The 27,758-nt window shown below is 46.7% G+C and overlaps 1 protein-coding gene across 3 annotated transcripts in view; it reads right to left on the reverse strand.

The window, feature by feature from the left end:
- Positions 1 to 27,758, reverse strand: part of PI4K2B (phosphatidylinositol 4-kinase type 2 beta) — a 215,656-nt gene that overhangs the window by 34,244 nt on the left and 153,654 nt on the right. For all 3 annotated transcript variants that reach the window (XM_029590008.1, XM_029590019.1, XM_029590027.1), the window contains exons 8-9: positions 14,422 to 14,555; positions 5,821 to 5,880 (exon numbers count right to left, since the gene is read on the reverse strand). In XM_029590008.1, coding sequence (XP_029445868.1) covers positions 5,821 to 5,880; positions 14,422 to 14,555 — 194 coding nt within the window. The remainder of the gene's footprint in view (positions 1 to 5,820; positions 5,881 to 14,421; positions 14,556 to 27,758) is intronic.

Genomic DNA, 27,758 nt, shown 5'->3' on the forward strand with positions numbered 1-27,758 from the left:
ACATGGGCTCCCCAACCGATGTTGGAAGCATTGGTGGTGAGGATTACCTGGGGATCTGGTGGAAGAAAAGGCAAGCCCTGTAGGAGGTTGGATTGATTTGTCCACCAGGCAAGAGACAGACGGAGTGCATCGGTGATGCGAACAATGGAGGACAGAGGCTGAACAGCTTGGGTCCATTGTAATCTCAGAGCCCATTGCGTGACTCTCATGGCCAAACGGGCCATGGGAGTCACATGAACTGAGGAGGCCATGTGTCCCAGTAGAACGAGGAATTGGCGAGCTGTTGCTGTGTGTTGAGACTGCAGCTGGCGAGCTAGGGACACAAGGGTTTGAACCCGTTGATGAGGAAGGAAGGCTTTTGCCTGTAAGGTGTCCAAGTCTGCCCCAATGAAGGATAAGGTCTGAGATGGGACTAAGTAGGATTTCTCGTAATTGACAAGAAACCCTAGAGAAAGCAAAGTTTGAATTGTTAGGGTCAGGGAGGACCGAGCAATCTGCTGGGTTGGGGCCCTGATTAACCAATCGTCCAGATAGGGGTAGACGTGGACACCTGCCTTCCTCAGAAAAGCTGCAACTACCACGAGGCATTTGGTGAAAACTCGTGGTGCGGATGCCAGGCCGAAAAGTAGCACTCGATATTGGTAGTGATTTTGGCCTACTAGAAAACGCAGGTATTTGCGATGAGATTGCGTGATCGCAATGTGGGTATATGCGTCTTTCAGGTCTAGAGAGCATAGCCAATCCCCTCTTTGCAGCAGAGGGAGAAGCGAGCCCAGGTTTACCATCTTGAACTTCTCCGTGTGAAGGTACTTGTTGAGGGCCCGTAGGTCCAGGATCGGACGAAGTCCCCCTGACTTTTTTGGGATCAGGAAGTACCTGGAGTAGAACCCTAGTCCTTGTTGTAAGGGAGGAACGGGTTCTATAGCGTTTGACTGTAGGAGAAGAGAAACTTCCTGCTCTAAAAGAACAGAGTGATCGGTGAGTCTCCACGCCTGCAGGGGTGGGGAGTCGGAAGGGAGAGTCAGGAAGTTGAGATGGTAACCCTGTGCAATTATCGCTATCACCCACTGATCTGTGGTGATATGATGCCATCTTTCTAGAAAGTGGCACAGCCGACCTCCTACTGGTATGGCTGGAAGAGGGGTTTGGCAAGTGCTCTCTAAGTGAGAGTCAAAAACCCGCCGCAGGGCCAGGCTGTGGAGCTGCTGCGGGCTTTTGTTTACGAGACTGGCGAGGTTGAGTTTTATGGTAAGACCTCGCAGGCCTAGCCTTGGCTAGTGGGGGATAATACCTCCGTGGCCGGAAGAAAGACTTTTTGGAGTCCTTCCTAAACGGCTGTTTAGAAGGCAAGTCAGGAGGAATGGATGAGAGCTGTTTAAGTGCCTCATGATGATCCTTTAGTTCAGCAACAATTTGCTGAATCTGCTCACCAAACAAATTATCCCCTAGACAGGGCAAGTCAGAGAGCCTGTCCTGAACTTCTGGACGAAGGTCAGAGGACTTGAGCCAAGCCCAGCGTCTGGCAGAGATGGCTGTAGCAGAAAGTCTAGTGGAAGCATCAAAGATGTCATAAGCCGTTCTTATTTCATGCTTCCCAGCTTCAAATCCTTTATTTAGTAGGGATTGAAGCTGTGGTTGGAACTGTTCTGGTAAGGCATCTGAGTACTCCTGCATCTGTTTCAGGATGACCCTATTATATTGAGTCATATACAGCTGATAAGAAGCTATTCTAGAGATCAGCATGGCTCCTTGGTACACCTTTCTACCTATACTATCTAGGAATTTATTTTCCTTAGTAGGAGGTATGGAAGAATGTGGCTTTAGTCGTTTAGCTTTCTTTTGAGCTGATTCTACCACAACAGAATGATGGTCCAATTGTGGTTTCTGAAAGCCAGGTGCTGACTGTACGAGATTGGTAGAGTCAGCTTTTTTGTTTACCGGAGCAACAGATCCAGGAGATTCCCAATTCTTTTTGAGAAGGTCTAGAAAAACCTGATGAATTGGAATAGAGGTGATGACCTTAGGGGCATCCAGGAATTGGAGCAATTCCATCATCTGGTGCCTGTCATCTTGTTCAGATTGAAGTTGGAAAGGGACCAACTCCGACATTTCCTTCACAAAATTTATGAAAGAGAGGTCCTCAGGGGGAGAACGCTTTCTACTCCCCGCAGGAGAGGGTGGTGAAGGCAAATCATCGGTGTCAGTAGAGGTATCATCACCCCAGGTGTCGTAAGGATCATGATGCTGACCTGTAGGACCATGAGGGGGCTGAATACCTGAAGGCCCCGGTTGAGGCTCCGAGAAATTGGAAGGAATCACCGGGGGCATCGAGAATGTCCTCGATGGAATCGGTGCCGGCATCGGTGCTGGTGCCGGCATCGAAGGAACCGGTGTCGGCATAGAGGGAATCGGTGTCGGCATCGGAATCCTCGGTGGAGCTGATGTGCGGATCGCCCCCGAGGAATGTATCGGTGGCGAGGGACGACAAGGCACCAATGGAACTACCCCCGAAGGGGGAATTCGGTACGGTGTTTCTCCACCTGATGAGAAGGCTGTCGGTGACCCGGGTGTTGCCGGTGGAAGGGCATTCATAAGCGCTTCCATCCGGGCAAGCAGCGGTGCCAGTGCTGCTGGAATCGGATCGGTGACCGGTTCCACTCTCTGTGCCGGAGTCGGTGCCGGAGGAGTCTGGAACCGTAGTATCGCCTTGTCGATGGCCTCCTGGACCAGCCGGTCCAGGTCTGCCCGGAGACCTGGGGTAACGAGACCCGGCTCGACGGGAGAGGGAGGCTGAGCCGGAGGGACCACAGTCACCGGTGGAATCGCGGCTCCCAAACCCCGGAGGGGTGAGGGTTGCCTCGGTGTCTGCGAGACAGGAGTGGACGGTGCCACTTCTGGTCGAGACTTCTTTGGCGGAGGCTCGGACAGTACGGAGGTCGATGACATCGGTTCCTCGACGGGCCGAGACTTATGACGTCGATGGCGAAGTTTCTCCTTCCGATCCCCTCGATGATCAGGGGAAGGGACAGGAGTCGATGGCCGTGAAGTCGTCGATGGTGGACGGTCACTGGAGGGCTGTCTATGATGAGACTTCGACGGTGCCGGTTCCGATGACGTCGATGCAATCGATGGCGTTGGGGTACGAGCATGGAAAAGGAGTCCCATCTTTTCCATTCTGGCTTTGCGACCTTTTGGTGTCATTAGGGCACATTTGGTGCAAGTCAGGACATCATGCTCGCTTCCTAAGCACAAAACACAGACTATGTGGGTCTGTGATTGACATAGTTCGGGTACAATCCGGACACCGACGGAACCCCGACGCCATGGCCATAGGCCAAAAATTTAGCCGCGGGACTGTCGACTGCCAACAGGCCTAGAGAGCCAAACTCGACGGTAGTCGACCAAACGACGGCAAAAACTTACCGAAGTTCCGCGGAGTGAAAAATTTGAAGAAGGGAGACCCCTGAGGGGCAAATTTTCTTCAGAAATTTAATTGAAGAATTCCTGTCAGGAACGTGGTTAAGAGCTCTTTGACCGCGTGGCTACTGCTGCGCGGAAAAAAGAAGACTGAAGGGAGACCCCTGCTGGCTGCAGGGTTAGTGCCATGCTGGGCATGCCCAGTAGGGGCCAGTCAAAGTTCCTGAAACTTTGACAGAAGTTTTCCGTGGTTGGGCTCCATCCTCGATGTCACCCATTTGTGAGGACAACCATCCTGCTTGTCCTGTGAGAAACTTAATTAACAAAAAATCCCTCAACTGCAAAAAAGCATAAAAAGGGAAATCACCAAGCCCAAATTTCTTGAAGTCATTCCGAGAAACTAAAATCCCTTCATTAAAAAGTTGGGAAAAGGTCTGCAACGAGGACATCTATAACAAGGCCTGTACCTCCTTACCCCATAAACGGGTCAAGCTTTTACAAGTCAAGCTTGAAGTGTAACCAGATACTCTACTACATCCCCAATTCCCCCAGAGAAACCACCATTTTTTCGTCACAATAACCTAGCCATTCCTCTCCCCTCCCAAGGTCAATGGAACACTTCCCCCTTTTCAGATTCCATCCAATGCTGATCAAGCAAAGGGATGCCCAATAATATTCTTGAAAGTTTGGTAACTCCCATTTACCCTTTGTCTTTGAAAAATCCTCAAATATATTTGTGCCCTCCTATTATTCTAGATAAAACCAGCAACTATCATATCTAATGCACCCCCCCACAAAAAAGAATAAAGGAACGCTAATGGTAACATTTAGTAATGGAGCCATGGTAACTAGTTCATCAGCACCACATTCACCCTACCCTGCCAAAAGATATACAAACCCTGCCAACTTCTTGCATCTTCTTTGAATTTAGGAATACCACCATAATTAGATCAGTGCAATTTCCCCATCTTAAGTGACGATACAATACCCAAATATTTAATCCACCCTTCTGCCCACTTCAAAGGGCAATCCACCCTGCTCCTCCAGCTGCACATGCCTCTCCAATTTCTCCTCAAACATCGCTGTCATCAAGCCAGGCTGGGATGCAGGATGTGTAACTACATCCTCATCTGTTCCAAGAAGAGGAGCGGTGGCTGATATTGGGACCGGTGGAGACCGTGGCGTGCCCCCTGGCATTGGAGGACTGGCTCTCCTTGCCATGGGGTCACTTCAGGGGCATCATAGTAGAAGCTCTTGCATCCCCCATGCATCGGCAAGGACTGATGCCGATGCTTCCCTCAATCCTCAGATCGGTCTTTCCCCGTTGCTGAGGTAGAGGATGACGAACCAGACCTCCTTGACCCGGAATAGCCTGACAATGGCCAGTCTCAGGCATCCGTTTCAGCAGATAACATTGACTGAACTGGCAGCCCTGCCAATGTTGATGGCTCTGTGTCCAACAATGCTGCTCAGAGGTCCCTCTGGATGCTGATGGTACAGTCTTCTCTGACCTAAAGAGGTGCTCCATCTTGTCAAACTGGATCTTATGTCCCTTCGGGGTCATCCTGGTGCATTTGCTGCAACCCTGAACGTTGTGCAATGCACTAAGTCAGCAGATACATCATGGAGATCTGTGACACACATGGTCTTCATAGACCTGGGGAACCACTTAAAACCTGAAGTAGACATGTCATCAGGAAGCAAAAGGGATGAGAGATCAAAATCAATGGTGGAGGCCATCTATGGATAGCATGTACCAAGTGCATCGCCGCCCCAGGGATATCAACTACGAAAATAAATGTCATCAAAAATGTTGAGAAGCCTGTTTAGGACAGCAGAAGAGAGGGGGCCCTGTGTTAAACGTGCGAGGAACATGAAGAAACTTTCACAAAAAAATACCACTTTGAAAAGAAGGCCAAAATTTGGAAAAAAGTGAGGCTCACCCAACTGCAAGCATGAGGCTCTATGGAAAAGAAGAGACTGAAAGGGATCCCGGGTGGATGCATGGTATATTGATGCATGAGCATGCTCAATGAGGCTCAGTCAAAGTTCTAGAAACTTTGACATATGTTTTCTGGGCTGGGATCCATACGAAGATGTCATCCATGTAGGAGGACTGCCATCTTGCTTGTTCTCGGAGAAAATTATTTTACCAATATGTAGATGTGGAAAACATTTCAAACTAACTTCTGATCCAGCTAAATTGAAGTGTCACAATCTGAAAATTAGCTCCTCCCCCACATGTACGTAAGTTTATCTGAGGCAACAGTCTGGTGGTACCATGTGCATTGTAATGAAATAAATGCAAAGTATGCATTGCTGTGGAATAAACTTTCAAGCTGCAACAAACAGAGTTCTTATAGAATCTTTTAAATAAGAAATAATGTATAAAAGCAACCTTACCTGTCCTCTCATGACAGACATCTGATTTTCAAAAGTGGCCTTATCAAATCCTTTATCGGTCTTCATTTACATATAAGAAAAAAATATATTCCCACACTTTAGTATTTAGAATACAAAATCAAAATACTGTAGATAAATTTCTATTAAACAATGAAATCAAAATAATTTTCTAATTGTTAATTCTTGTTCTGCATAGCCCCCTATTCTTTAAAATCCTCCATCCTAATGTGGAGAACATAGCTCTCCATCCATCCAAAGCCAAAATAAAGAATCTACACCTGAAGTACCCCCTCCCCCCCAAGACTACCAAAGATTATATTCTCCCACTCTCAAGGACTGATGGAGCTGGCAGAAGGAGAAAAACTTACATCTAGCTCCAACTACAAGGGACTTCAACTTGAAAGGCAGGGCCACAGCATCACTTCCTGCTAGGCTAGTATGAGTTAAAGCTCTCCTTGCCTGCCAGTTGAGCATTAGGATCCTTTGTGAGGGTTCTGGTGGATGGAAGAGTTATTTGCTAGGTAGCATGGAGGGGATGGGAAGGAAGATCAAGGATTTTTTGTTAGGATATTTTGGTTTTTTTAAGATTCTAGTGGGGGAGGCTTTTTTTTTTTTTTTTTTTTTTTTACATTGGGCAGGTAGAAGAGGTGATCAGGAGGGCACACAAACCTTTTTTTCTGAATAGATGGGGATGGGGGAACACTATTTTGTGCGAGGAGGGGATTATGTACTAATTTTGGCACACAGCACACTGGTATTATGCTTGGTCACTTTTGATAGTTCAATGTTTACAACACTGTTCCACTATACGGTACATATTAGTTTACTACATTAGTATTAAAACGTAATTAGCAAATCCATGCTAAAAAAGTACACTCCTTTTTAGCATGTATTTTTAGTGTGTTTTTAGTACACTGACCTGTCACACAGCAGTCAGAACCTGTGGATTCCTATTGCCAGTGAAGATTAATGATACCACCAGGTTTAGAAATGAATCTTAACAGGATATTAAAGTTTTACCTGAAGAGTTATTTTTCAGGAAAATTTAATTTTTTATTGCTACTATTCATATGTCACTGGAAAGCAGAGTCTACCAGTTTCTGAGTCTTTCATCTGAAGATGAAATATCTGGCATATTAAAACATACAAAAATGTTCATAGAATTTCGGTAAGTGGATAACATAAGAACATAAGAAAATGCCATACTGGGTCAGACCAAGGGTCCATCAAGCCCAGCATCCTGTTTCCAACAGTGGCCAATCCAGGCCATAAGAACCTGGCAAGTACCCAAAAACTAAGTCTATTCCATGTAACCATTGCTAATGGCAGTGGCTATTCTCTAAGTGAACTTAATAGCAGGTAATGGACTTCTCCTCCAAGAACTTATCCAATCCTTTTTTAAACACAGCTATACTAACTGCACGAACCACATTCTCTGGCAACAAATTCCAGAGTTGAATTGTGCGTTGAGTAAAAAAGAACTTTCTCCAATTAGTTTTAAATGTGCCCCATGCTAACTTCATGGAGTGTCCCCTAGTCTTTCTACTATCCGAAAGAGTAAATAACCGATTCACATCTACCCGTTCTAGACCTCTCATGATTTTAAACACCTCTATCATATCCCCCCTCAGTCGTCTCTTCTCCAAGCTGAAAAGTCCTAACCTCTTTAGTCTTTCCTCATAGGGGAGTTGTTCCATTCCCCTTATTTTGGTAGCCCTTCTCTGTACCTTCTCCATCGCAATTATATCTTTTTTGAGATGCGGCGACCAGAATTGTACACAGTATTCAAGGTGCGGCCTCACCATGGAGCGATACAGAGGCATTATGACATTTTCCGTTTTATTCATCATTCCTTTTCTAATAATTCCCAACATTCTGTTTGCTTTTTTGACTGCCGCAGCACACTGAACCGACGATTTCAATGTGTTATCCACTATGACACCTAGATCTCTTTCTTGGGTTGTAGCACCTAATATGGAACCCAACATCGTGTAATTATAGCATGGGTTATTTTTCCCTATATGCATCACCTTGCACTTATCCACATTAAATTTCATCTGCCATTTGGATGCCCAATTTTCCAGTCTCACAAGGTCTTCCTGCAATTTATCACAATCTGCTTGTGATTTAACTACTCTGAACAATTTTGTGTCATCTGCAAATTTGATTATCTCACTCGTCATATTTCTTTCCAGATCATTTATAAATATATTGAACAGTAAGGGTCCCAATACAGATCCCTGAGGCACTCCACTGTCCACTCCCTTCCATTGAGAAAATTGCCCATTTAATCCTACTCTCTGTTTCCTGTCTTTTAGCCAGTTTGCAATCCACGAAAGGACATCGCCACCTATCCCATGACTTTTTACTTTTCCTAGAAGCCTCTCATGAGGAACTTTGTCAAACGCCTTCTGAAAATCCAAGTATACTATATCTACCGGTTCACCTTTATCCACATGTTTATTAACTCCTTCAAAAAAGTGAAGCAGATTTGTGAGGCAAGACTTGCCCTGGGTAAAGCCATGCTGACTTTGTTCCATTAAACCATGTCTTTCTATATGTTCTGTGATTTTGATGTTTAGAACACTTTCCACTATTTTTCCTGGCACTGAAGTCAGGCTAACCGGTCTGTAGTTTCCCGGATCGGCCCTGGAGCCCTTTTTAAATATTGGGGTTACATTTGCTATCCTCCAGTCTTCAGGTACAATGGATGATTTTAATGATAAGTTACAAATTTTTACTAATAGGTCTGAAATTTCATTTTTTAGTTCCTTCAGAACTCTGGGGTGTATACCATCCGGTCCAGGTGATTTACTACTCTTCAGTTTGTCAATCAGGCCTACCACATCTTCTAGGTTCACCGTGATTTGATTCAGTCCATCTGAATCATTACCCATGAAAACCTTCTCCATTACGGGTACCTCCCCAACATCCTCTTCAGTAAACACCGAAGCAAAGAAATCATTTAATCTTTCCGCGATGGCCTTGAATTGAAGAAATTACTTACCTGATAATTTCGTTTTCCTTAGTGTGGACAGATGGACTCAGGACCATCGGGTATTGTGCTCTCCTGATAGTAGATGGGAGATGGAGTCATATTTCATAGCTGACGTCACCCTACATATACTCATGTAGCATGCTTAGCTCTTCAGTATTCTCTTCGAAAAGTCAGTGTGGATATATGCTGCTTAATACTTGATTACCCTTGAACTGATATATATATATATATACACACACACACACACATACATATACATACACATATACACACACACATACATATACACCAGTTCAATATATATATATTTTTTTTAAACTGGAGACCGCCAGTGCCTTCAAACAATAAACGCCGACACCAGACAACTGTGGGTGTCTTGAACTAGGGGTAGGCCGTGGCTTACCCATATTTGTTTAGTCTCGAGATTTGTTATCCGAGGTTCTCGATTTCTGGAGCAGCCCTGGGCGGGATGCTGAGTCCATCTGTCTACACTAAGGAAAACGAAATTATCAGGTAAGTAATTTCTCCATTTTCTCCATTTTCTAGCATGTAGCCAGATGGACTCAGGACCAATGGGATGTACAAAAGCTACTCCCCTACAGGGTGGGAAGCTGCCCGTGGCCCACTTAGTGCTGCCCTTGCGAAAGCTGTATCCTCCCTGGCCTGAAAAAAAAAAAAAAAAAAAAGAAAAAACAAAAGAGCTAAGCAAACTCAAGGAGCAATCAGCGAAAAAAAGGGAAAGCTAAATTGATATAAAGATATTTGGCTCACTTGAAAGACCTAATTTTTAATTTTTGTATTTTTTATATTATTTTTTAAAACCAATAAAAATAAAAAATATAAAAAATACAAAAATTAAAAATTAGGTCTTTCAAGTGAGCCAAATATCTTTATATCAATTTAGCTTTCCCTTTCATCCTCCCTGGCCTGAACATCTAAGCGGTAGAACCTGGAGAAGGTGTGTAGGGAGAACCATGTCGCTGCCCGATGGATCTTTGCTGGCGAGAGCAGCTTGGTTTCAGCCCAGGAGTCTGCCTGGGCCCTTGTAGAATGCCCCTTGACCTGTAGAAGTAATGGTTTTCCTGCCTCTATGTAGGCTGTCTTGATTACTACTTTGTTCCAGAGGGCTATGGTTGCCTGTGATGTCGCTTCCCCTTGTTTCTTCCCGCTGTGAAGAACGAACAGGTGATCTTTTTGCGCAAGGGTTCCAATCTTTTTAGGTATCGGAATAGGATTCAGGTGGCGAAGGAGGCATGAGTCTTCCGAATCCTTGTGCTCATCTGGAGATGGTAAGGATACGGTTTGGTTCATATGGAACTGGGAAACCACTTTCGGCAGGAAGGATTTTACCGTACGCAGCTGTATGGTGCCTGGGGTGAACCTGAGGAACGGTTCCCGACAGGATAGTGCTTGAAGTTCGGAGATACGCCAAGCTGAGCATAATGCGACCAAAAATGCTGTCTTTAAGGTCAGGAGACAGAGACAGACCGTGTGTTGGTCTGAAGGAATCTCCTGCTAGGAAGTATAGTACTAGGTTGAGGTTCTATAGAGGCATTGGCCATTTTAGGGGTGGTCGGAGTAGCTTAATTCCTTTCAGGAAGCGCGACACATCAGGATGAGTTGACAGTCTGATACCGTCCCCTTCGGACCTGAAACAGGCCAGTGCTGCAACTTGGACCATGAGGGAGTTGAGAGACAACCCCTTCTTCATGCCATCCTGTAGGAATTCCAGGATCATGGGAATCTTGGCTGCCCTCCGGAGACGACCGCGGTCTTCACACCAGACTTCATATACTCTCCAGATCCGTACTTAGGACAGTGATATGGAGAACTTGCGGTGCCTGGAGCAGGGTGTCAATCACGGCTTTTGAGTTGCCACGCTTCTTTAGGCTAGTCCTCTCAAGGGTCATTCTATAAGAGAGAATCGAGCAGGGTCTTCGTGGAAGATCGGTCCCTGTTGAAGCAGATCCCTGTGTGGCGGTAGATGCAGAGGATTCCCCACCAGTAGTCTTCGCATATCCACGTACCATGGTCTTCTTGGCCAATCCGGGGCGACTAGTAGAACTAGTCCCCTTTGGTGTTCTATCTTGTGGATGACCCTGCCCAGTAGTGGCCAGGGTGGGAATGCGTACAGAAGGTCTTCCTCTGCCCAGTTCTGGATGAGAGCGTCAATTCCCTGAGATTGTGGTTCTTGTCTGTGCCTGAAGAACCTGGGGACTTGGGCATTGAGACGAGTTGCCAGTAGGTCCATGTCTGGGGGACCCAATCAATTTACTATCAACTGGAAGGCCATGTCCGACAGTTACCATTCCCCCGGGTCTAGGCTCTCCCTGCTGAGGTAGTCCGCTGAGACGTTGCATTTTCCCGTGATTGGGAGGCCGAAATCCCTTGTAGATTTATTTCCACCCACGCCATGAGAGCATCTATTTCCAGAGACATCTGCTGGCTCTTGGATCCTCTCTGGCAATTGATGTAAGCAACAGTTGTCGCGTTATCAGACATGACTGACAGACTCGCCGCGGAGTCTGTGGTTGAATCATAGGCAGGCTAGTCTAACCGCTCGAGCTTCCAGGCAGTTTATATTCCATCCCGCCTCTTCTTTGTTCTATTGTCCCTGGGCTGTCAGTTCCTGACAGCGGGCTCCCCACCCTCGCAGGCTCCTGTCCGTCAGTTTCCTTCTCCTTGGAGGAGGGAGGCGGACCTTGTTCTGTTTGGTATTGAACCGGACTCCCAGGTATTCTAGTGATTGGGAGGGCTATAGACAGCTCTTAGCTGTGTTCACGACCCACCCGAGTTCCTGTAGTAGATTCTTGACTCTGGTGGTTGCGTGGCGACTCTCCTGCTGAGACTTTGCCCTGATCATAACATAATGATATAATGATTATAACATGTTATAATTTGCTTTTGCCGAGATGTTATATGTTATATATATATATTTCTCTCTTTGTGTTATATTTAGACTTTATAACTGTTCATTGTATGAATTTGTTACACTGTAAACCGGAATGAAGGCACTCTGCTATATTTCGGTATAAAAAAAGAATATAAATAAATAAATAAATAAATCGTCCAAATAAGGATGTACCAGGTCTTCTCCTTTCCTCGGTGCTGCCACCACTACCACCATAAATTTGGTTAAGGTTCTGGGAGCAGTAGCTAGTCCGAAGGGTAGCACCCGGAATTGTTAATGATGGCCCAGTATCACAAAGCGCAGGAAGCGCTGGTGGTCCTGATGGACTGGAATGTGAAGGTAGGCTTCGGATAGGTCCAGGGAAGTTAGGAACTCGGGAGGTGCCGGGAAGGACTTGTGCTTCCGGCAGGGATTAAGTCGGGTGGACAGCAGGGGCTGGTTGTGCCTGGATAAAGGTTTGCAGCCCTTTAAAAAAATTCCACCCAGAAGAAGGTTCCTGGGTCCATGTTGATCCCAGGAGGGGTTGTAGTGGGGGCCCCGGAGGTACTTTACTGTGGGGGCGCAGAGTTGGAAATACTTAGGTCCAGGGTGCCATCATCCGTGGTTCCGGATCCCTCTCCTGGCTAAAGGATATCTTGTTTTGGATCTCCCTGGGCCTGTTCACACTGTTGGCACAGGAGGGATTCCAATTCAGGCTGCGTGGCTCTTAAGTGGCAGGCTGGGCAAAGGAAGTGTCCCTTGGCTTTCTTGGATGGAGGTGCCATAGTTTGTGCGCACGTAGGGCTTGAAAAGTCATCCGTGCACGGAGGTATGCGCGCGGATGTGCTTAGTTGCGTGCGCCAGATGCGCAGAAGTTATGCGTACGACATGTGCACAAGTCGAGCGATTGGACAACTGACTTTGTGTGCGCTGCAAGTTTTGCACGCAGCTGTGCGTGTGCCCCTGTTGTGCGCGCCGCTGTGCACACAGCTCAGATGTGCACGCAGTTAAGCGTGTCTCCTTACGGGCACGCTCAAGTTAGGCCTCTGGCCTGCCCCACGCATACCGCCGGTCAAGGGGGAAAAATGGTGCTGGCGATTCCCCCCCCCCCCCCCGGAGGATCTCCATGTGTGTGGACCCTCGTACTGAATCGGGGCCTAGCCAAATGGGGGCTGCTCAACCCTATTTTAAACCTCATCGGGAGAAAGGTCGGTATGGCTATTTGAGCCTTGGAGACCGGAGACTTGAAAGTAAAGGTTTCTACCTTACCTGGTCTCAGCGCTTACCAGTCGCGTGCCGGGCGGTCTCCAGCTGCGGGGGGGAGAGGGGAATACCTTCACCGCCATGCTCGAATCTGTACCCGCTGCCTTTCAGCCACCCTGGGAGCTAAGCCCATGCTGGGAATCAGCTGCCGGACCAAGGTTCAGCTCTGAGTGATATCGAATTGCCTCAGGAAAGTCTCAACTGTGGGAGGGACCATTAGGTTTCACCTCAGGAGAAGTGGGATCTCTTTTTAACAGGTAAATTTTCTCTCTTTCCTGTAAATGTTACACTATTCTCTTTTGGATAGTGTCCGCACCTGCTATGGAGATGGAGAAATACTGAAGAGCTAAGCATGCTGCACAGGTATATGTAGGGTGACGTCAGCTTTGAAATCTGACTCTGTCTCCCATCTGCTATCAGGAGAGCACAATACCCATTGGTCCTGAGTCCATCTGGCTACACGCTAGGAACATTTAAGATAACACTAGAAAAGAAAATATGCATGGGTAATTTGGGTACAATGGAAGCCACCCCGAACGCTGGAGGCCACGGGCAATAAGTCCTTTTAAATAAAAAATAAATACTGAGTTGCTAATCATTTGGTTCTGAATTTTGACTCTTGCCATCCCCCAGGAGGTCTGGTTTTCAGAATTAAAACATACCAATTGCCAAGTTTACATACAAATCTCTCTCATGAATATTCACTATGGATATTTTGAAAACTAGATCTTTTGAATGGACATGAGGACAGAGTTTGAAATCCAAACCCGATGACCTCTTGGGGCACCTTTCAGGCCTATCTTTCCCTGATTTAATAATTTTAGGGAAGCAGATTCCAAGAACATCAACCCGGTGACATCTGGATTTACTGAGAAAGAAGAGCCACATACATCTTGTTTGCCTACTGATTGGGAGACAACATATCTATGGTATATTTGTGGTCTTAAAAGGAAAAAAACAACTACCTGCAACTTTCCTGAAGTGGAATAGTATACCAGTCCCCAACCTGCAACAGGTGAAATGTGGCAGAGCTAAGCACATGCCTGCTACTCATTCTAAAACATAAGGCGTTATAGGCAAAGTTTAACACATTGTAATAAAACGCTATCAGATGCTAGTCACTTAAGACAACCTAGGAGAATTTTTACATACATGAACAGAGCTACATAAAATGTCCCAAGTTGAAAGAAGAAGATTTTTGGCCAGTCGTGGTTTGTGAACTTACATCAATGTGTTGCGCTATTAGTAGTCCCTGCATCTACCACTTGAAAAATACTGCAGATTCCATAATGCTTCAGGATGGGGGAAGTCATAAATGTAGAACTGACCTAAAACTTCCCCTTCTTGAACTGGATACGTATTATCTGTGCATTAAGTTAATATTAACAGTTTGGGGGTTTAATTATTCCTTACTCTGCACTATTTAAAAAAAAACAAACAAAAATCTTACCTTAAATAGTTCATAAAGATCTTCACAAAGATCCTGCACAAAGTTCATGTCTGAGATACGAGGGAGAATCAAGTCTCTGGTTTCCTGGGTAAAAGGAACTTTAGCTTGAGGAAGCCATGCCCAGTGAAATGGATCTAAGAATACAACATTGTGAACACTTTTTAATTATATTTTAGTAAGGGATCTTGAGAAATGTCAATATTAAAATTATATTACTATTTGAAATCTTCATTAACTATATTTCCTTGCATAAATGTCCCCAATAAAAAAGACTGCTCTCTGCAATTATAAGGGCATGATTAATATTTTGCTGTCAGAAATGTAAAGTAAATATAAAAAATAGTCAAACTGATGAAATGTTGAGATTACTTACCTGATAATCTCCTTTTCCTTAGTGTATGCAGATGGACTCAAAACAAATGGGTATTGTGTGCTCGTGCTAGCAGTTGGAGACGGATCTGACGTCAGCACGGGTACATATACCCCCAAAGGAAGTGCCGCAAATCAGTAATCTTCCTTGCAAAAGCTGTAGCTGACCGATCAATTATATGAACAGGATTACCCTGACCGATTGATAGTAGCTGGAGACCGCCAGTGATCACAACCGGAAGGCGTCGACACCGGGCAGGGTGGATGGCCTATTATAAGAAAACATGGCTTACCGTGAGTTCGGTGAATTCCCATGTATGCCAGCAGCCGGGCGGGATGCTGAGTCCATCTGCATACACTAAGGAAAAGGAGATTATCAGGTAAGTAATCTCAACATTTCCTAGCGTGTAGCAGATGGACTCAAAACAAATGGGATGTACAAAAGCTACTCCCGGACTGGGCGGGAGGCTGCCCGAGGACAGTTTAGGATTGCCCTCGCAAATGCTGTGTCCTCCCTGGCCTGGACGTCCAGACAGTAGAATCTGGAGAAGGTATGGAGGGAGGACCACGTCGCCGCTTTACATATCTCTGCAGGCGACAGCAGCTTAGCTTCTGCCCAAGAGGCAGATTGTGCTCTGGTAGAATGAGCTTTGACCTGTAGAGGCGGTGGTTTTCCCGCCTCTATGTAGGCTGCCTTGATAACTTCTTTAATCCAGCGGGCGATGGTTGGCCGTGAGGCCGCTTCCCCTTGCTTCTTCCCGCTGTGCAGGACGAACAGGTGGTCAAGTCTTTCGTACTGCTTCTGACATTTCCAGATATCTGGACAGCAGTCTGCCGATGTCGAGATGGCGTAGCATTCGACCTTCCTCAGACTTCTTCAAACCTTCCGTGGTAGGCAAGGATATGGTTTGGTTGAGGTGAAAGTGTGAAACCACCTTGGGTAAAAAGGATGGAACAGTGCAAAGATGGATAGCCTCTGGAGTAATTCTGAGAAATGGATCACGACAGGATAGTGCATGTAGCTCTGAGATGCGGCGTGCTGAACACACCGCCAGCAAGAATACCATCTTCAAGGTTAATAGACGGAGGGACAGGCCTCGAAGGGGCCTGAAGGCTGATCCAGCCAAAAATTCCAATACTAGGTTGAGATTCCACAAGGGCACTGGCCACTTCAGTGGCGGGCGAATGTGTTTGACTCCTTTCAGGAAACGTGAGACATCTGGGTGTTTGGCAATGGTGTTGCCGTCACTCCTGGGACCGTAGCAAGACAGCGCTGCTACCTGAACCTTGATGGAGCTGAGGGACAGACCCTTCTGAAGTCCATCTTGTAGGAAGTCCAAAATGATAGGAATCTTGGCAGCATGCGAATTGGTGCCGTGAGTGTCGCACCAGGCTTCAAAAACTCTCCAGATCCTGATATATGTTAGGGATGTGGAGAACTTGCGTGCTCGGAGGAGTGTATCTATAACCGGCTCCGAGTATCCCCTTTTCTTCAGTCGAGCCCTCTCAATGGCCAGACCGTAAGAGAGAATTGAGCCGGATCCTCGTGGAGGATGGGACCTTGCTGCAGCAGGTCCCTGTAGGGAGGCAGAGGTAGAGGGTTCCCTGCCAATAGTCTTCTCATGTCTGCGTACCAGGGTCTTCTTGGCCAGTCCGGGGCCACTAGAAGAACTAGGCCTCTGTGTCGCTGAATCCTGTGTACAATGGCGCCCAGCAGGGGCCATGGAGGAAAAGCGTATAGCAGGATCCCTCGAGACCACAGCTGTACCAGGGCATCGATCCCTTGGGATAGCGGATCCCGCCTGTGGCTGAAATATCTGGGTACTTGAGCGTTAGACCTGTCTGCTAATAGGTCCATGCCCAGCGTCCCCCACTAATCCACAATCATCTGGAAAGCTGTGGGCGACAGCTGCCACTCCCCCGGGTTTAGGCTTTCTCTGCTGAGGAAGTCTGCCGTCGTGTTGTCCTTCCTGGCAATGTGGACGGCGGAGATGTCCTGGAGATTTGCTTCTGCCCAAATCATCAGGGGAGCTATTTCCAGGGATACCTGTTTGCTTCTGGTTCCGCCCTGACGATTGATGTATGCCACTGTGGTGGCATTGTCTGACATCACTCTGACCGCTCTGTCGCGAAGTCTGTGGGCAAATCGCAGGCACGCTAGCCTGACTGCCCGTGCCTCTAGTCTGTTGATGTTCCACCTCGAATCTTCTCTGGTCCACCGCCCTTGGGCGGGGAGTTCCTCGCAGTGTGCTCCCCATCCGTTCAGGCTGGCATCTGTGGTGAGCAGAATCCAGGCTGGGGAGGACATTCTTGACCCCCGGCTCACGTGGCCGGGCTGCAACCACCATCGTAGCTGATACCGCACTCTGGCCGGTAGAGGCAGGCGTACGGTGTAGTTCTGTGATCGTGGGCTCCATCGAGATAGAAGGGCGCGTTGCAATGGTCTCATGTGAGCCCGCGCCCAGGGCACCACTTCCAGAGTGGATGCTATGAGGCCGAGGTAATCTCAAGCTGTGGGCCGGCTGGCACTCCACAGGGCCTGCAGACGACTCTGGAGTTTTAATTTTCTCTTGGAGGTCAGGCCCTGTCTTCTCGGGTGTCGAATTGGACCTTTAGGTATTCCAGCGACTGGGACGGTTGTAGGGAGCTCTTGTTTAAGTTTACTACCCATCCGAGGCTCTCCAGTTGAGGTAGGTAACTGTTGTGGCGTTGTCCGACATGACTGAATTGAAGGCAGGCTAGTCTGACTGCCCGGGCTTCCAGTCGGTTGATGTTCCATCCCTCCTCTTCCGTGTCCCATTGCCCCTGGGCCGTCAGTTCCTGAGAGTGGGCTCCCCCCATCCTCGTAGGCTCGCATCCGTGGAGAGCAAAACCCAGGTCGGTGGGGATAGCCTTACTCCCTTGCTCAGATGGTCTTGTAGCCACCATTGGAGCTGGGTCCACACCTCTGCCGGGAGCTGGAGGCAAACGGAATAGTTCTGGGACATTGGGTTCCATCGCGACAGTAGGAAACGTATAGTGGTCGCATGTGGGCCCTTGCCCATGGTACAACTTCTAGTGTTGATGTCATGAGGCCGAGGACCTGGAAGTAGTCCCATACCTTGGGGTGGAAACAGGTTAACAGGTTTCTCAACTGGTCCATCAGTTTCCTTCTCCTTGTAGGGGGGAGAAAGACCTTGTCTTGTTTGGTGTTGAACCGGACTCCCAGGTATTCTAGTGATTGGGAGGCTTGCAGGCAGCTCTTGGTTGTGTTGAAGACCCACCCAAGATTCTGCAGTAGATTCTTGACTCTGGTGGTCGCCTGGTGACTTTCCTCTGGAGATTTTGCCCTGATCAGCCAATCATCCAGATATGAATGTACGAGGATTCCTTCTTTCCTCAGTGTTGCCGCCACCACAACCATGATTTTGGTGAACGTCTGAGGGGCAGTAGCTAGTCTGAAGGGTAGCACCTGAAACTGGTCCAGTATCGTGAATCGTAGAAAGTGCTGATGGTCGTGATGGACCGGGATGTGGCGATAGACTTTTGACAGATCCAGAGAGGTCAGGAATTCTCCCAGTGTACTGCCCTTATGACCGAGCGTAGGGTTTCCATGCGGAAATCAGGGACCCTCAGGTAGCGATTGACGGACTTGAGGTCCAGGATGGGCCGGAATGTTCCCTCTTTCTTGGGGACGATAAAATAGATGTAATAGTGCCCAGTATTTTGTTGGTGCGTGGGCACCGGTGTTATCGCCCTTAGGGTGAGTAGTTTTGTTAGTGTGGTTTCCACCGCCGCCTTCTTGGAGGGGGCGTGGCACGGTGATTTCACAAATTTGTTTGGAGGAATACTGTGGAAGTCCAGGTAGTATCCCTCTCGAATGATGGTTAGGACCCACTTGTCAGACATTATTCGACCCATTTTTGGTAGAATAGGGCAAGCCTGCCCCCTATGGCTTCTGCCTGTGGATGGGTCTGTTGATTCTCATTGTGGGGTGCAGCTGGGGCCTGGACCTGAGCCGGCTCCTCTCTTGTTGTGTCTGCTCCGAAAGGACTGGCCCCTGCCTGCGAAGCGAGGTGCTTGGTATGTGTTTTTGTATGGTCGGAAATGCTGGGATCCTCTGCCCTTGGATCTTCGGGGAGAGGGACGTTGGTTTCTTTTGTTCCTGTCCTCCGGTAACAGAGGTACTGGGGATTCGCCCCATTTGTTGGCTAACTTCTCCAGTTCGCTCCCGAACAGAAGGGCACCTTTAAAAGGCATTCTCATGAGTTTCGTCTTGGAAGTTGCATCGGCTGACCAACTTCAGAGCCAGAGTTGCCTTTTGGCTGCCACTATGGATGAGACGCCCCTGGCTGAGGTGCGCACCAGGTTGGAGGTCGCATCCGTGAGGAAAGATATCGCCGGTTCTAATATTGACATGGATGTGGTTACGTCCCTGGACAGTGACAAGCAGGCACGTGTCACCACGGTGCAGCAGGCAGCGATCTGCAGGGTCATAGCTGCCTGGAAAGACCTTAGCGCCGGATCGGGGCCTATCCTGAACGGGGCTGCTCAACCCAATGGGACAGATGCCGGACGGTGATCTGTGTGGCTCACCGAGCCTCGGAGACCGGAGACTTAAAGTAAGTTTTCTACCTTATCTTGTCTCGGCGCTTCCCGGTCTCGTGCTGGGCGGTCTCCAGCTGTGGGGGGAGAGGGGAATACCTTCACCGCCGAGCTCAGTATTGCACCCGTTGCCTCTCAGCCACTCCCGTTCCTGGGGGCTGAGCCCACGCCAGGAACCGGCTACCGGACAGAGGCTTACCTCTGAGGGATCTCGGAAATCACCTCAGGAATTCTCGACTGGGGGAGGGACCCTTAGGTACCACCGCAGGAGAGCGGGGTTCGTCTTGTAGAGGTAAGATTTTCTTTCTTCTTTGGTTTGGATTTCGTCTAACGCTGTGCAAGCGTATGTAGAGTCGCAAACAGCTAAGGAGACGGAGAAATACTGAAGAGCAGAGCTTCCTGCACGGATATATGTAGTGCTGACAGATTGAAATCTGACTCAGTCTCCAACTGCTATAAGGAGTACACTATACCATTGTTCCTGAGTCCATCTGCTACACGCTAGGAAAAGATCACTTAGGTTTTCTAAGAGCTATACTCCAAAGAATGCAAGACATGAAATATACTGCACAAAGGTAAGAGATGGAGATTCTGGCTGTACCAATTTCATTAGATGCTAAAAAGACTTAAACTGGGTGGAGCATAATGTTTCAAGTTTTAGATTGGTTTAGTTTTGGAAAATCTTTTATGCAAATGACACAGTGAAGGGGCCACTGGGGCAATGTTATTTGTGAATAATATTCCTTTAGATTCCTTTGTTCTAGGTAGAGGTACTAGACTGATATTGGATGGGCCATTTTGGTCTGTATCTGCTTTAATTTATTTTGCTACTATATAGCCTTTATCTCCACTTTTGCTGAATTTAGAATGAGAAACGTTACTAATTGCTATTAGAAAAACTAAAGAAAATTATGTGTTTTATTTATTTGCTTTTATATACTGACATTCGATCAAGATATCACATCGGTTTACATATAACTGAGTGAATAGGGCAGGTTGTGCCTTTTTTACATTGTAACATGGTAACTTGTCAAGGAAATAAAGAGATGAGTATATATTTTAACATTTATAAGATATTAAGGTAATAGCAATTCAAAGTAACATTTATAATATATTAATATAAATACGGACTTACATCACATGAGGTATTTTGTAAAATTTATAACTATTTATATTGCAATGAGGAGACTTGTGTTAAGATTGGAGAGAAATATTTCTGATAGGATCAGATAATATTGGTGGGGAAAGTAGGGTTGGATGAGGGTTAAGGTGGGGGCGTGAGCTGAAAGTGGGTAGTGTCGTAGTGGTTCAGTGTAAATGGGAATAACTGTAAATTATCCATCTAATATCCATAATGTATTAACCTACCAGAGTTAGAGAAACATTACCTTGTTTTCAGATCAATGAAATTACAAAATCAAATGGTCCAAACTGGAAGCTTACCCACTTAATATTCGCTGTACAAAGGCTATTTTAGATACTCACTTATTGCAATAGACAGAAGATAAAATTCTTGGGCATGACAACTTAGAAAAGAATTTTAATATGGGAAATATTGACTTGTTTCAAGAAGTACATTAAAGTGGTCATTATGCTTACTGTAATGGGGGACACTTAAAAATGACTTATGCCAGAGAAATCATATATTAAGTAACTTGCCCATACTTTCTCCAGATAACTTATGAGAAAGTAGACTGCACGCTTTGAGATCTTCTGAAAAAAAGAGAGTCTCCTTATCCATCAAATGCAATGAGCAAATAGAAAAACAGGGCCAACTTCTCAAAATTTCTTTTGCATAAACAATGCATCTATCTTGCAACAAGGTGGGCTGTGGATATTATAATTGGAAGGAAAAGAATAATCCTCCCATGGTTGGAGGTAGAAAGAAAACTAATTTTTCCTATTCTTCTATATCATGTTTCAAGGATGATTCCTAAAAAAAATTAAGGAAATTTTCATATCAACCTGCATCAAATTTCAGAAACAGGACCATTCACTGAAAATTAAATAGAAAGACACTACCAAAAATGCTATGGTACAATCCAATTCTTAAATGTAGTAATTCTTCTAATTATGTACCTGGTAGAGAACAGGGCATATGGATTTGGATCAGATATTAAAAGAAAACAAACTTGCGACCTTCCAAAAGATAAGGATGAAATTTAATTTAACAAGTTCTCAAAGATTTAAAGTGCTTCAGCAGAAGCAGAGAAAATTGATACTTTAAAACTTGAGAGAAAATGCTGACATTCTCTAACGTGGCTTCAAAGTTCTAGCAGAATGAACTTACTGGAAGTTGTTAAAGGGAAGAAAAAAACGAGGGAAAAGGATTCTAGACATATGAAACGTGCACAATGGACTACTTTTTGGAGCAAATCACTGTAGGTTTCAATGTCCACATCCCTCATTCAGATGTTATATTTTACTACTCATAAGGCAGTCTGTACAGTAGTAAAAAATCTTCAAACTCAATACACAGTAAGATAATAAAGCAAATGTTGCTTACCTGATGTAACAGGTGTTCTCACAGGACAGCAGGATGTTAGTCCTCACAAATGGGTGACATCGAGGATGGAGCCCAACCATGGAAAACTTCTGTCAAAGTTTCTAGAACTTTGACTGGCCCCTACTGGGCATGCCCAGCACGGCACCAACCCTGCAGCCAGCAGGGGTCCCCCTTCAGTCTTGTTTCAAAGCTACAGGCAGTGCCGAAAAAGAAAATAAGAAAAAACAAACCCAACACCGCGGGGTGGCGGGCGGGTTTCGTGAGGACTAACATCCTGCTGTCCTGTGAGAACACCTGTTACATCAGGTAAGCAACATTTGCTTTCTCACAGGACAAGCAGGATGGTTGTCCTCACAAATGGGTGAGTACCGAGCTGAGGATGTCCGAACGTGCACCAAAGTACCCAACGGCGTGCAACAGGCACAACAAATGGGGTGAAGTTTGGTAGAGGACATCCGCACCCCACCGGGTAGGCGGAAGGCTGTTGGTACGTCATGTTGGAAAGAGGTTACGCAAGACAGATTGGCCGAAGATGGAATCCTGTCTTCCAGCTTTGTCCAAACAGTAGTGGGCTGAAAATGTATGGAGAGAACTCCAGGTAGCAGCCCTGCAGATGTCAGGAAGCGGCACCGATCGAAGGTGTGCTACTGAAGTCACCATGGCCCTCACAGAGTGTGCCTTAACATGGTCTTGAAAGGGAATGCCAGCTTGCTGATAGCAGAAAGAGATGCAGTCCGCCAACCAGGAGGAAAGAGCCTGCTTACCCACAGGTTGCCCTAACTTGTTAGGATGGAAAGAGACGAATAATTGAGTGCTCTTCCTGTGGGCAACTGTACGGTCTAGATAGAAAGCTAGAGCTCGTTTGCAGTCGAGGGTATGCAGAGTCTGTTCCCCGGAGTTGGAGTGGGGCCTGGGAAAGAAAATAGGTAGTATGATGGATTGATTAATATGAAACTCCGAAACTACCTTAGGTAAGAATTTAGGGTGAGTGCGGAGTACCGCCCGGTCCTGCAGGAGTTTAGTGTAAGGCGGATAGGTAACTAGGGCCTGTAACTCACTAACCCTGCGAGCTGAAGTGATAGCCAAAAGGAAAATCACTTTCCATATGAGATATTTAAGGTCACAGGAGTGAAGAGGTTCGAAGGGTGGTTTCATAAGGCGACCAAGAACCAGATTAAGGTCCCAAGATGGGGCCGGAGGACGTAAAGGTGGCTTCAAATGGAGCAAGCCATTAAGAAAGCGTGTTACAAGGGGTTGTACTGAAATAGGGACACCCCCGATACCTTTATGGAAGGCGGCTACCGCACTGACATGCATTCTAATGGAAGAGGCCTTTAGACCTGATTCTGACAAATGCCAAAGATAGTCCAAGAATTTAGGAATTGGACAGGAAAGTGGATCAAGGGACTGAGAAGTGCACCATGATGTGTACCGTTTCCATTTATAGGAGTAAGATTTTCTTGGGGAAGGCTTTCGTGAAGCGATGAGGACACGAGAAACTGAATCCGATAGGTTAAGTGGCTGAAGGACTAACCTTTCAACATCCATGCCGTTAGGGACAAGGCTTGGAGATTGGGATGGAGGAGGCATCCGTCGTTTTGAGTGATCAGATGCGGGTCCTTTCCCAAGGGAATGTGTCTGCGGATGGAGAGATCCTGGAGTATGGGAAACCACACTTGGCGTGGCCACTGAGGTGCTATCAGGATCATGGTTCTTCGACAGAAGAGGACGTGGAGGGAATGCATAAAGCAGACCGGTTGTCCACGGGAGGGAGAATGCATCCCTGGGCCGAGAGTGCTGAGTCCGAATGAGAGAGCAGTAATTGGCCACTTTGTGGTTCTGAGGGACGCAAAGAGGTCTATGTGGGGATAACCCCATTGCTGGAAAAGAGAGGTCGCTACCAAGGGATTGAATGACCACTCGTGTGGTTGGAAGACACGGCTCAGCCGGTCTGCCAAGACATTTTCTACCCCCAGCAAGTAGGTGGCCCTGAGATACATGGAACGGGAGAGGGCTTCTGTCCAAATCTGCGCAGTTTCCTGACAGAGAAGGAAGGAGCCTGTGCCTCCCTGCTTGTTGATGTACCACATGGCCACCTGGTTGTCTGTCTGAATCAAGATTATGTGATTTGATAGGCAATCTTGAAAAGCCCGGAGAGCGTATCGGATTGCTCGAAGCTCCAGGAAATTTATCTGGTGTTTGGCTTCCTCTAGAGACCAGAATCCTTGGGTTTGTAAATTGTTTACATGGGCTCCCCAGCCGACATTGGAAGCATCGGTGGTTAGAATTATTTGAGGATCTGGTGGATGAAAGGGCAAACCTTGGAGGAGGTTGGATTGATTTGTCCACCAGGCAAGAGACAGACGGAGTGCATTGGTGATGTGGACAATGGTCGACAGAGGCTGAGTGGCTTGGATCCATTGTGATTTCAGAGTCCATTGCATGACTCTCATGGCCAGATGGGCCATTGGAGTCACATAAACTGAGGAGGCCATGTGTCCCAGCAGAATGAGGAATTGGCGAGCTGTTGCTGTGGGTTGAGACTGCAACTGGCAAGCTAGGGACACAAGGGTTTGAACCCGTTGATGAGGAAGGAAGGCTTTTGCCTGTAAGCTGTCCAAGTCTGCTCCAATGAAGGATAAGGTTTGAGATGGGAGTAAGTAGGATTTCTCGTAGTTGACCAGAAATCCTAGAGAAATTAGAGTTCGAGTTGTCAGGGTCAGGGAAGACCGAGCGATTTGCTGGGTTGTGGCCCTGATCAACCAATCGTCCAAGTAGGGGTAGACATGGACGCCTTCCTTCCTGAGGAACGCTGCAACCACTACAAGACATTTGGTGAAAACTCACGGTGCGGATGCTAGACCAAATGGGAGCACTCGGTATTGATAGTGGTTTTGGCCTACTAGAAAACGGAGGTATTTGTGATGAGACTGAGCTATCGCAATGTGGGTATAAGCGTCTTTGAGGTCTAGAGAGCAGAGCCAGTCCTCTCTTTGCAGCAGAGGGAGAAGCGAGCCCAGGGTTACCATCTTGAACTTCTCTCTGTGAAGGTACTTGTTGAGCGCCCATAGGTCTAGGATTGGTCGAAGCCCTCCTGACGTTTTTGGGATCAGAAAGTATCTGGAATAGAACCCTAGTCCTTGTTGCGAGAGAGGAACGGGTTCTATAGTGTTGGACTGGAGGAGAAGGGAAACTTCCTGCTCTAGAAGAACAGAGTGGTCGGTAAGTCTCCATGCTTGCAGAGGTGGAGAGTCCGCAAGAAGAGTTAGGAAGTTGAGGTGGTAACCCTGTGCAATTATCGCTAGCACCCATTGATCTATGGTGATGAGATGCCATTTTTCTGTAAAGTGGCTTAGTCGACCTCCTACTGGTATGTTTGGTAGAGGGATTAGACAACTGCTCTCTAAGTGAAAGTCAAAACCCCGACGCAGGGCCTGGTTGCGGAGCTGTTGTGGGCTTTTGCTTTCGAGGCTGGCGAGGCTGAGGCTTTTGAGACGGCCTCGTTGACCTGGACTTGGTGTGTGGGGGATAATACTTCTGTGGCCGGAAGAATGACTTTTTAGGTTCCCTCTTAAATGGTTGTTTAGAAGGGAAGTCAGAAGGAATCGATGAGAGCTGTTTAAGGGTCTCGTGATGATCCTTTAATTCAGCAACTATTTGGTGAATTTGCTCACCAAACAAATTATCCCCTAAACAGGGCAGGTCGGAGAGCCTGTCCTGAACCTCCAGGCGAAGGTCAGAAGACTTAAGCCAAGCCCAGCGTCTTGCTGAGATGGCTGTAGCAGACAGTCTAGTGGAAGCATCGAAGATGTCATAAGATGTTCTTATCTCATGCTTTCCAGCTTCAAATCCTTTAAGTACGAGGGTTTGAAGGTGTTGTTGGAATTGTTCTGGTAAGGTATCTGAAAATTCTTGTAGCTGCTTAAAAATGACCCTGTTGTATTGGGTCATATACAGCTGGTAAGAAGCTATCCTGGAAATGAGCATGGCCCCTTGGTATACTTTTCTGCCTATACTATCTAGGAACTTGTTCTCCTTAGTAGGAGGTATGGATGAGTATGGCTTTATTCTTTTAGCTTTCTTTTGAGCTAACTCTACCACAGAGTGGTGGTCTAGCTGAGGTTTTTGAAAGCCAGGTGCTGACTGTACAAGGTAAGTAGAGTCAGCTTTTTTGTTTACTGGGGCAACAGATCCAGGAGTTTCCCAATTCTTCTTTAGGTCAAGAAAAACTTGATGAATTGGAATGGAAGTGATGACTTTTGGGGCATCCAGAAATTGGAGTAACTCCATCATTTGGTGTCTGTCATCTTGCTCAGACTGAAGCTGAAAGGGGACTAATTCAGACATTTCCTTCACGAAATTGGTGAAAGAGAGGTCCTCGGGGGGAGAACGCTTTCTGCTTTCAGCAGGAGAGAAACATAGAAACATATAGAAACATAGAAATGACGGCAGAAGAAGACCAAATGGCCCATCCAGTCTGCCCAGCAAGCTTCACACATTTTTTCTCTCATACTTATCTGTTTCTCTTAGCTCTTGGTTCTATTTCCCTTCCACCCCCAGTTTTAATGTAGAGAGCAGTGATGGAGCTGCATCCAAGTGAAATATCTAGCTTGATTAGTTCGGGGTAGTAGCCGCCGCAATAAGCAAGCTACACTCATGCTTATTTGTTTTACCCAGCCTATGTTATACAGCCCTTATTGGTTGTTTTTCTTCTCCCCTGCCGTTGAAGCAGGGAGCTATGCTGGATACACGTGAAGTATCAGTCTTCTCCCATGCTGTTGAAGCAGAGAGCCATGCTGGATGTGCATCGAAAGTGAAGTATCAGGCACATTTGGTTTGGGGTAGTAACCGCCGTAACAAGCCAGCTACTCCCCGTTTTGTGAGTACGAACCCTCATTTTCTCCCCTGCCGTTGAAGCAGAGAGCTCTGCTGGATGTGTGAAGTATCGGTTTTTCTTCTCCCCTGCCGTTGAATCAGAGAACTATGCTGTATATGCATTGAAAGTGAAGTATCAGACTTATTTGATTTGGGGTAGTAACCGCCGTAACAAGCCAGCTACTCCCCTCTTTGTGAGTGTGAATCCTTTTTTCCACATTTCCTCTTGCTGTTGAAGCTTAGAGCGATGTTGGAGTCACAGTAAGCATGTGTATGTTTATTTAATAAGGGTATTGACTCCAGGCAGTAGCCCTCATTCTGGCGAGTCACCCACTCTTCATTGGCGGCCTCTTGACTTTATGGATCCACAGTGTTTATCCCATGCCCCTTTGAAGTCCTTCACAGTTCTGGTCTTCACCACATCCTCAGGAAGGGCATTCCAGGCATCCACCACCCTCTCCGTGAAGAAATACTTCCTGACATTGGTTCTGAATCTTCCTCCCTGGAGCTTCAAATCGTGACCCCTGGTTCTGGTGATTTTTTTCCTACGGAAAAGGTTTGTCGTTGTCTTTTGATCATTAACACCTTTCAAGTATCTGAAAGTCTGTATCATGTCACCTCTGCTCCTCCTTTCCTCCAGGGTGTACATATTTAGATTCTTCAATCTCTCCTCGTACGTCATCCAATGAAGATCCTCCACCTTCCTGGTCGCCCTTCTCTGTACCGCCTCCATCTTGTCTTTGTCTTTTTGAAGATACGGTCTCCAGAACTGAACACAGTACTCCAGGTGAGGCCTCACCAAGGATCTGTACAAAGGAATAATCACTTCCCTTTTCTTACTCGATATTCCTCTCTCTATGCAGCCCAGCATTCTTCTGGCTTTAGCTATCGCCTTGTCGCATTGTTTTGCCGATTTCAGATCATTAGACACGTGGTGAAGGTAAATCATCGGTATCTGAGGAAGTATCATCACCCCAGGTGTCATAAGGGTCAGGTTGCTGAC

This window comes from Rhinatrema bivittatum, chromosome 1 (genome assembly GCF_901001135.1).
Source record: "Rhinatrema bivittatum chromosome 1, aRhiBiv1.1, whole genome shotgun sequence".
NCBI lineage: Eukaryota > Metazoa > Chordata > Amphibia > Gymnophiona > Rhinatrematidae > Rhinatrema > Rhinatrema bivittatum.